At 63.4% G+C, this 9869-nt stretch overlaps 1 protein-coding gene across 3 annotated transcripts; it reads right to left on the bottom strand.

The window, feature by feature from the left end:
• Positions 1-2831: 2831 nt before the first annotated feature.
• On the bottom strand, positions 2832-9421 carry NXPH3 (neurexophilin 3). Of its 3 annotated transcripts, none has more exons than XM_036341967.1 (2): positions 6990-7464; positions 2832-4677 (listed from the first exon to the last, which is right to left on the bottom strand). In XM_036341967.1, exons 1-2 carry the CDS (start codon positions 7041-7043, stop codon positions 3973-3975), a joined length of 759 nt encoding a protein of 252 aa, XP_036197860.1. In that variant the 5' UTR covers positions 7044-7464; the 3' UTR covers positions 2832-3972. The 3 variants fall into 3 exon arrangements, with proteins under 3 accessions (XP_036197860.1, XP_036197861.1, XP_036197862.1); XM_036341968.1 differs by lacking the exon at positions 6990-7464 and adding an exon at positions 9276-9421 and having other exon boundaries at positions 2833-4677; XM_036341969.1 differs by lacking the exon at positions 6990-7464 and adding an exon at positions 5826-5955 and having other exon boundaries at positions 2833-4677.
• Positions 9422-9869: the final 448 nt, after the last annotated feature.

Raw genomic sequence — 9869 nt, 5'->3', positions numbered from 1 at the left:
CCAGCCCCAGCTTTATTCTCTTGTCTGTCCTCTTTAATCCTTCACTGCCCCCCTCCCTAAGGTTCACCCCTGACAGTGCTGAGTGCGGCACACGCCTCAGTGACAGGGCGGCAGCTTCACAAGCATGTCAAACTCGCGTCCCGCGGGCCGCATGCCTCGTTTATTTGGCCCGTTAGCCTTTGAGTTTGACTTGTTTGATCTAGGACTCTGGCAGGTGCCGCCCCCACCTGATTTTGCCTCTGCCCTGTGGGCTGGTGGTGCCTCCCCTCGCCCGTCCCCAGCCCCCGGTTCTCCCCACAGTACCATAGACGACTCGTCTCTCTCCCACTCCCAGCCATGACATTGGGTCACTTTCCAACACAGAGCAACTGATTCTGCGTCCCCTACAGCCCCTTACATCACTCGATAATCCAGGCCCCTGATTACCCACAACCTTCAGCTGCCTCTACCCCGCCCCCCCTCCCCCCCCATACACACACCCTTCTCTGAGCTTCCCTACCCACCCACTGCCTCGTGCATCTCTGAGCAATGGGCCCTGACAAAAGGAGTGCCACATGCAAGGTCACTGGCATTTCTGCCAAGGAGGGGTGGGGGTGACTCAGTTCCCGCTTGCTCATCCCAGGAAAGGAGAAAGAGGGGGAGGGAGGAGGCAGGAGGGAGGAGGGACTCAGGAGGAAGACTCAGCTTGCTGCCGGTGACCTGATGTGTACTCCCTCCCATTGGCTTCACAGACTGCCGGGGAGAGTCACCCGGTTAAGGATCGGAACGCTGAGGCCCGAGCAGCGCCCGTGCCAAGTCCCAAGGGCAGAGACGCTCTCCAGGTGTCCGATGCCCGGAAAAGAACAGGAACTGCCACGTTGCAGCTCCTGCCCTCAGAGACACTCCATTCTGAGGAGGACAGCACAGACCCTGGTCCCCGGTCTGATGCAGAGATACCAAGCCATGACCTCAAAGAGCCCCGTCCGGGAGGCCTGTCCTGGGATGGAGGAGGCGAGGACCTGCCCGGGGGCGGCCCCGCTAGTCTGAGCAGTGGGGGCAGCGCCAGGGCCAGCAGCCTGGTCACTGCAGGGCTGTGGTGGGGGAGGACGCAGGGTGGGGGTGAGGGCAGGGCCCAGAGCTCCCTCCTCAGGGGCCTGCTCCCTGTGCGAGCTGGACTGGTAAGAGGGGTCCATCTCAGCGACTGGGGACCGTCTCCCGGGGGGACACCATAGACGCTGCTTACCAGTTGGATGGACCCCTCACCCTTGTGAGGACCACTGGGCTGCAGAAGTATCGTGATGGCAAGAGGAGTGGGGCCCAGCGGCTGATTCCAAAAGAATTCCGATTTTGGAGGAATTCTGTCAGCAAGACCTAGCTGAGCAGAGCGCCCGGGGACGGGGAAGGCAGGAAAGGAGGGCGAGACGGCGGAGTGTGCGCGCCGGTGAGATGAAGTTATTAAAATGAACCCACCTCCTGCGCGGCCAGAACTGTGTGCCAGGCAGGCCGGCCCTCCAGCTGTCGGCAGCATCTGGCTCTCCACGGGAGGAAGGAGCCAGGGGCTGGGGGTCAGAGCGCCCCTGGTCCTGCTGTAGGTCAGCCAGGCCCCACGGAGGAGGGCCCAGGACCACCACTTGCTGCTGCCCCGCTCTTGTCCTCCAGCACCCACCGCGCGGTGGGAGGGGGTCCTGGCTGGCGTCGGTGGGTGGGCACCTGCAGGTGAGACAACCCCAAGTCCCCTGCGGCAGGCCCGGGCCCCTGGGCCTCTCTGAACACTAAGTCCCCGTCCCCAGGGCGGGAAGGAGAGAGTGGCATGGGGCAGTGGGGGTGTCTCAGGCTCTGCCCAGGAGCGATGGCCCAGGAAACCCGGTGCAGGGCCAAGAGGCTGGGATAGGAGTGTGAGCTCATCACGTGCCCTTTCTGGGTCACGTCATACGAGGCGGCTTCTAAGGCCCCGTCCAGCTCTGCTCTGCACTGTAAGGGGCACTGGTCCGTGCTGAGCGCTGCTGGGCAGGGAAGACAGGCTGGGGGTGACGAGACCATCTGCCCCGCACGCCAGGACTCTCCTAACCGGGGCTGCATGGCCAAAAGGGACCCAGGGTGCTATCTCCCAAAAGGGCAGAGCTAGAACGCCCTCCGGAGAGGACACGTGATCTTGGTAGTGAGGGCCCAGCCTTCCCCTCCCTGAGCCCCGAAGAGCCCAGCCACCTCCCAGGTGAGGTGCCCTGGGAAGCCATCATTCTGAGGGTCTCCTGTGGACTGCGGCAGGGGCATGGCTGCTTTTAAGCCCCGTGTGCCCCGATCCATCCTGGCCTGTTCCTTCACCAGGCGGTCATGAGACTGAAAACCCAACCCCCCCACCCCCCATTCTCTGAAAGGACCCTTCCCAGGAGCAGCAGGTGCAAGGCGCAGCCGGGAGAGGGCATAGAGGCGTTGCCGCATCCAGGGAGCCGAGTCAGAAAGGACCTTCGAGGTCATCCGAGCGGTCCTCCAAGTGTGACCCCTGAGCCTGGAGCACTGGCCTCTACCTGGGCCCCACCCAAACCTCCGTGGGATTGAAACCCAGAAATCTGTTTTAACAAACCGTCTCGGTGGTTCAGAGGCCCATCTACTATATTCGAGACCCTCTGGGCTGGCCCAGCTCCTCATTTTATAGAAAAGAAATGAGAGTGGACTTTTGCCACAGGGCAAAACACTGCTGGATCTGGGACCCCCGACTGGGCCCACCCAGACGGCAATCCAGGGAGGTCACCAGGAACACCCTTCTATGGCCCATCCCACCTACCAGCTCTCCCCGCCCCCCCCCCCCCCCCAGCTGCTTTTGCAGATGCCACCCCATCGGCTCCCACAGCTGTCCGAGCTCTGCAGCTCTGGGCCCCAGCACATGGCCTGCCACCATCTGAGAAATGCTGGCCGGACCCCGGGGCCCTTTCCCAACAAGGATCCAATGCCCGGGAAAGCTTTATTCCCTGCTCCAAGAACAAGACTCTGCACACAGAAGCTGACAATCAGGTGATTTCACAAGACCCCCGCCCCCCACCCCCTACAGACAGACACCACGGAACAGGGCCGGCACACCCTCCATAGCCTGGCCTCCCCGAGCCCCACAGCCAAGGGCGAGGCAACATCTCCATCAGCCCCAGTGCGCCAGGCAAGACTACTGAAGGGTGGCTCACCAGACAAGATGCTCGCAGAGGAGCCGGCAGGGGGTGGGGCGGAGGAGGGCCACAGCGCACAGGCGGACTGCCGCCTATGGCCTTGGTGCTGGGAGAGCCAGGGTCACCCTCTGTCTCAGCCGCAGGAAGGGCGCGAGGGGGGTGGAAGAGCAATGGCAGGAGAGGGGGTTTTGGAAAGGGGTGGCCTGGCTGGAGGCAGAGGATCTATTTGTCACGACATCAAAGACTCCAAAGTCACCACGTCAGCCTCAAGCCAAGCTCAGTCCACAGTCCAGGACAAGGGGCTCAGGGCTGCCCACTGAGAGGCCCGGGGAGTTCCTCCTGCCTCCGCCCCCCAGGACTGGCTCCCAGGAGGCCCCACGTCCGCCATGCTTCACTACCTCCTCGGTGTCCACACTGACGAAATCCCCTCTCCTTGTTGCTGTCCTGTCTCCGGATGGCAGGGAGGGAGCCACGGTTTTAGGCTCGTCTCCATGACTTTATTGGGGCCTCACTGGTCTGCCAGCCCCAGGGGCCTCCTGGACACAGCATCCGCCTGTCGCTCAGTGGGGACACCCGGGAGGCTGCTCGGAGACCCTCTCAGCCTCCAGTGCGCCTGCGTCCTAGGGACTCGCTCCACGACCTCAGGATAGAGGCCAGCACTTGGGACCCCTTCCCGAACACGTGAGACTTGGCCCTGGCCCCACCCGGCATCTCCTTCTCTCCACCCACTCCCTGCCTGAGGCTCCTCCCCTTCCCTGCCCAGTGTCCAGACAGATGGCCTGGCCTGTGGGCAGGCCTGTCCTTCCAGCCCTGGCCTGGCCTCTGTGGCCGCCCAAAGTCAGCCCGAGGGGTAGTAGGGAGCATCGCTGTGGTAGTTGTAATCTGGGCACACCTTCTGGACCAGCCTGTAGTCCGTGCTGTAGAAGGCGATGTAGACACAGACGACTTTGAAGGGCTGCGAGCAGCTCCAGGTGGCTGAACTCTGAGCGTGGTCTCGGGAGCAGGTCTTGGCTGGGTCGTGGGTGCAGAGCGAGGTCCGGCGACCCCGTTCCACCTTCTCCCACTCCATTCGGCAGTTGAAGATTTTGGAGGCCTTGGCTTCGATGTAGATCTGCTGCTCCTGGTGGAACTCCACGGCTTTGCTGGGGGGCACGAGGCTGATGGAGATGTTGCCTTGGCCCGTGGCGTTGTGTCGGAAGTGGACGCTGAAGGTCCCGTTCCCGTGGTCCACGATCTTCCCGGTGACGAGCAGGTTCAGGGCGACCGTCTTGATGTTGGAGTAGAAGTCGCCCCAGCCGAAGATTTTCTTCACCTTGGCTGACGGCGGGGGGCTATGTTTCGGGTGGTTGGGGGGCTGCCCAAGGAACCCCCAGGCCTCCCCAGGTGGAGCTAGCAGCCCCAGGAGAGTAGAGCTGGTCATGGGGCGGGACTTCGGTGGGATGTGGCCCCGCTTCCGAGGCATCCGGGGCCGCGGCTGGCTCTCGGGTTCATCATGCTCGGGGTCCTCGGAGCCGGGGGGACCATCATCCTGGCCACAGATGACCTGCGGGAGGAGTTGTGATGAGTGTGAGAGCTCTGTCCCCAGGAGTTCTGGTCCATTGCTCCCACTGCCAGCATAATCTCTCGCCCTGTCTCTCCCACTGACCTGGCAGAGGGGCCCCTGCACTGGCCACTCGTGCGGGGGGGCTGGGTGTATCCTCTGACTGGTGTCACGGTCCCATCTCCTCCCCGCCACCTCCTCTCCCCACTTTCTGGCCTCTGACCATTATTTAAAGTCTAAAAGGATGGAGGAGCATTCTCTCCCGTGGACCACAGCTCCAGGGATAGGGGTCCCCCAGCTCCTGCGCTTGGGAGAGCTGCTGTGTGAGGCAGCAGCACATTCCTGCGCTCACAGGGCCCCGGGCGTAGGAGCGGTGGAGTGAAACCCCAGGCTGATGGGGGAGGCACCGCCCTCAGAGAGCCCCACCTCAGATGGAAGAGCTCCATCCTATGCTGGGGGAGCCCCCAGGTGGACAGAGGGGTACGGCCCTTGCCTCCTGGGACTTCCTAGTCTGCTGGGAAGATGGGACACCATCCTGTCCTAGGAGAGTTTCTACCCCCAGAGGCCATGGGAACCAGCAGACAGTGGAGCAGGAAACGGAGACCAGGGACATTCTCTCTCAAGTATAAATACAGGAGGACTGGAGACCTGGAGTGACTTTCACCCTGAGGATGGCCCAGGGCGTGGAAAGCCCAGCCCTCCCACGGGGACCCTGAAGAGGACAGGCCAGGCCTTGCTTGCACGATGGGGTAGGCGTTATCACTCCCATTCCACAGATGAGGACATCAGCACTCAAAGGTTACATCACCAGGAGGCGAAGTCACATGGGGTCAGCCCTCCCACTTCACCACACACTCCCAGCCTCACAGACCAGACGTGTCCTTCCATAGGGGTTTGATCCAAGCCCCATCCCCACCCCGAATCTCCTGTAAAACTGCCAAGGCTCTGCTGGACCAGCTCTGGCAGCCAGGGACCCCGGGGTGGCTTCCTGGAGGAGCTGGGAGGTGGGGGGGGGTGGGGGAAGAGAAGGGGGGGCCAGCAGGGCAGCCTGCCCGAGCTGCTCGGGACAGCTCTGGAGGGCATCCAGGAGGCCAGGTTTCCTGAGGGCAGCCGCCTGGCGTGTCTGCTCAGCTTTTGACCAGAGCACTCACCCGAAGTGTCTATGTCACCAGCACCAGGGGCACTGGGCACAGCTGGGTGGCATCTGGATTTGCTGGCTTCCCTGGGGTGAGGATGGGGGATGCCTGAGGGCTCGGGTCTGGAGGGCTCCAAAGGGGTTTTGGGTCTTCATGCCCCCTGTTCTGGCTCTGGTCATGCCCGGGGAGGTGTGCGGTGACCCTGCCGCCAGGCCCCAGGGGTGGGTGGGGCCGCAGGAGGGGAGGCTCCGGGGGCTGGACTAAAGGCTGCAGATCTGTGTGCGCTTGGCCCCAGGGGTCACAGCGGAACGGGTGGAGGATGGGGAGAAGGGCCGCAGGTGGGGTGTGAGCGGGAAGGGTTCCTGCACACAGTGAGAGGCAACGGGGATTATTGCTCTGAGGAAAGGGGCAGGTCCAGATGTGGGGCTGAGGCTTCTCCACGACAGGATGGGGGGTGGGGCGCGGACGGCGGGCGCTGGGTCGGCGGGAGTTAAGCCCTACGCTGGGGCCTGGGGTGGGGTTCCCCGGTGTCCTGGGTCCCCGGGCAGCCATGGGCGACAGCACGGGGAGCAGCTCTGGGCGCCCGGCTCAGCTGCCGCGAGCGCCCGGGGCGGGAGCCGCCTGCCCAGGTCCTGTGGGGCTCGGGCTGCGCGCAGCCGGGAGAAGAGAGGAAAACAACAGGCGGGGAGGGCGGGAGCGGGAGGAGCGGGAGCGAGGGACGCGGGGGCCAACCCCGCCTGGACCGGCTCCGAGCGCTGGGGGACCCACCGCCCGGGGCCCTCCGGGGCCCCGAGATCAGGAAAAAGCCCCAGCCCCTGGACCTGGCGGGTCACCAGCTCACAACTCACCCCCTCTCCCCCTCCAAGCGGCCCGGGCTCCTGGAAGGGGTCGGGTGACCCTCGGCGACCTAGCGGCCGGCCTTTTCGCTGCTGCAGGTCGCACCTCCCGCCACCAGCGGCCGAATGGGTGGGCCAGCCAAGCCTCGGCTCCCCGCCCCTATTAACCCGTTCTGTCCCTCCTTCGGCCTCGGACCCGCCCTCTCCCCCAGCCTCCAGGCGTTCCCTCCATCCCGGGGATGTGGGGGGGAAGGGAGAAAGTTTCCGGGCTCGGGAGCTTCCCGCGCTCTCCCCCCGTCCTCCGAGCCCCAGCCCTCCGCACAGCTCCCCGCGGACCGCTCACCAGATAGAGGCTGCCCTGCACTAGGAACACGAAGCAGCAGCGAGTCAGTTGCATCCTCCTCCTTGGCTCTCGCGCCCCTTTCTCTCCTCTTTTCCTCTCGGGGTCCCAGGGCCCTGCCGCACCCCGGCGCGTTTCAGGCGCGCCGTCCCATGCTCCGGCCGCCGGCGACTCGCGGCCCTGGCTCCTGCCAGTCGCCTGGGACCGACCCCGCCCCCTTCGGTCCAGCTGTGCAGCCGCCGCCCCCTTCCCCCGGTCCGGCTGAGCGCCGCGCGGCCCCCTCCGGGGGTCCCAGCGGTGCGCCTCGAGGGGTCCCAGATGCACGGCGGCTCTGCCGCTCCAGATCTGCGCTCGGCGGCCCCTTGGGTTCCAGCGGCGCCGCTCTCGCCCAGATGTGCTGGGGACCCGCGCGCGCGCCCGTCCCTAGTGCTAATTCCCCAGACCAGACGGCCCCGCCCGCCCCGTCGTGGCGCGCCCCCTGGCGGACGCCCCTGGCCGCGCCGAACCCGGCCGCCGCTCCCGGCGCAGCACCCGCCAGACTGGAGCGCTCCGGGCGCCCAGGCGACTCCCGCTTCCTCGTCCCTCCTACAAGCGGCGGCGGCTGCGGCTGCGGCGGCAGGTACCGTGAGCTCCCCCCCTCCCCGCCCTCCCCGCCTCGTACCTCCGGAGTTAACTCCTACCCTGCCGGCCTGGCCCGCAGCTCGGGGACCCAGGACAAAGGGGGCAAGACTCGGGGGCGGAGAAATTCTTGGAAATACAGTGAGAGGGTGGTGACCCGGGGTAGGGACCCTACCTTCTCCACCCCTCTAGCAGGGCCTTCGCATGTGCTGCCCTACCCTCAACCCCAGAAGCCCTGGGATCTGGAACAACAACAACAAACAACTTCCTTATTGCCACCGCTCCCCACAGCCGAAAGTCCACTTTCCGTCTGCAAGACGCGCTTCTGTGCGGAGGGAAGTTCTTCTGGGTGTCTAGCCTGTACTCCTGTTGGTATCATGTCAGTCCCTTTCCTTTCCTACTTTACACAGTTATTTGGTGTAACTGTTCTCCTTCCCGCCCCCGCCCCCAACACACACACGCTCGGCTAAAGCCCTGCGCTGAAAAGGCCGCTAGGGGTTAAGCGGGGTTTGGGGCTGGTCAGGGGTGAGCCTACTGAGAAGCTGGGCAGTGAAGTGGGCAAGGGCTCCGTGGAGGCTGTTCCTGTTCTTCACTCGCATGGATGGACCCTGTGACCCAGGCAGTCACTAGGCTGGGATGTGGGGCTCCTAGAGATGCCAGGCCCCTGGTTATCTCGTTTCTGTAAACTTCCAGGGCAAGGAGGAAGAACGGGACCCCAATATGAGATTCCCAAAGGTGGGACCCCCCCACTAATCTTCACATCTCCTTCCTGGAAGGTAGGGCCCCTTTAGTCCTTAGAAAAAGCAAAGGCCAGGTCCTAGCACCCTGTGAAGGCTGTGAGGGCGAGGAAGTACCCCAGCATTTGGGTGGGCACTCTGCTCAGTGGCCCTAGCAGGTCTCCGGCTGCATCCACCCCCCGCCCCCCCGCAGGCACCCAGCCTCCTCCCCCACCATCTGCCAGGCAGTGCGCTGGGAATGCAGATGAATCTTAACACCAGCCTGGGCCAAGCGCGATGAGGGAGACAGCTTCTGCAGAACCCAGACAGCATCACAGGGCCCCCTGCGTTCCCCAGGCACCCTGGGCGGTGCCAGGTGCAGCAGCCCTTCCCTGATGGTGTGGTGGAGGTGGTGGGAGTGTGCATGTCTAGTTAAAGACCCCAAAGGCCAGGGGAGGGAGGGACAGCTAAATCCTGTTGGCCTCTGGTCCGGCTGGGAGGAAGAAGCGGTCGGCCTAAGCGTGGGCAGCTGGTTCCGGCGCTCAGCTAGGCAGAGGCATAGCCGGGCCCACTCCTTGCACGTCTCCAGAAGGCCCTGCCCCCAGGAGAGCCATGTGGGCCAGAAGAAAGAGTACGGCTTTGCAGGCCAGGCAGCTCTGGATTCCACGCCAGGCCCGGCTGTGTGACCTTGGGCAGGTGGCGTTGGTTCTCTGATGCCAGTTTCCTGATCTGTTGTTGCAAGAACTAAATGAGACGACATGTACCAGCAGAGCTCAGGCACAATGGCTGGCAGGCAGTCGTGGGAGTGCAAGAAAGGGAAGTTCTCGCTTTTCTACTTCCCACACATTTGCTCTGGCTGCTTCCCCTGACAGGCTTGCCCTCACTGCCCTCTTGGCCATTCCTGGCTCACACTTCCTTCACGTTTCCCCTCAGCATCCATCCATCAACCACTCACCAAGCCTGTCCTCAATGCCAGGCACCAGGCCAAGGGCTGGGATACAGAGATGAATGGGGCACCAGCCCTGCCTTCAAGGATCTCACTGGCTAGTGCTGAGCTGAGACATGGAAATCAATGATTATAACTCAGCGTGGTGCGTGGAATCACAGATCACTGTACCAGGCATTATGGATGCACCAATGACAGCAAAGACGGGAGCAGGGTGAGTCAGGGATGGCTTCCTGGAAGAGGTGATGCCGCAGTTGTGAGGAGGAACAAGTCAGGCAAGGGCTATTCCTGGCAGGGGGCACTGACTGGTCAAAGGTCTGGAGGCCAGAAGTGGAAGCAATTTGCTGTTACTGGCACACAGCGGGGAGAAGAGGACGCTGGAGCAGAGGGCGGGGACCTGCTGATGCAGGGTCTTATGTGTCAGGTCAAGGGGTTAGAACTTTTGTTTGTGAGGATCTTTTAAAGGATTTTAATAAGGGGCAGGTGATTATAGTCAGATTTGCATTTTGGAAAGCTTGTGGAGAATTCACTGGAAAGAGTAGAGGAGGGACTAGAGGGGGGAACCAGTTCGGAGATAAATGCAATGGTCTGGGGTGAGAGAGA

The sequence above is a fragment of the Myotis myotis genome, unplaced genomic scaffold (genome assembly GCF_014108235.1).
Source record: "Myotis myotis isolate mMyoMyo1 unplaced genomic scaffold, mMyoMyo1.p scaffold_m19_p_17, whole genome shotgun sequence".
Taxonomy (NCBI): domain Eukaryota; kingdom Metazoa; phylum Chordata; class Mammalia; order Chiroptera; family Vespertilionidae; genus Myotis; species Myotis myotis.
This window is presented reverse-complemented; position numbering and strand designations above follow the sequence as displayed.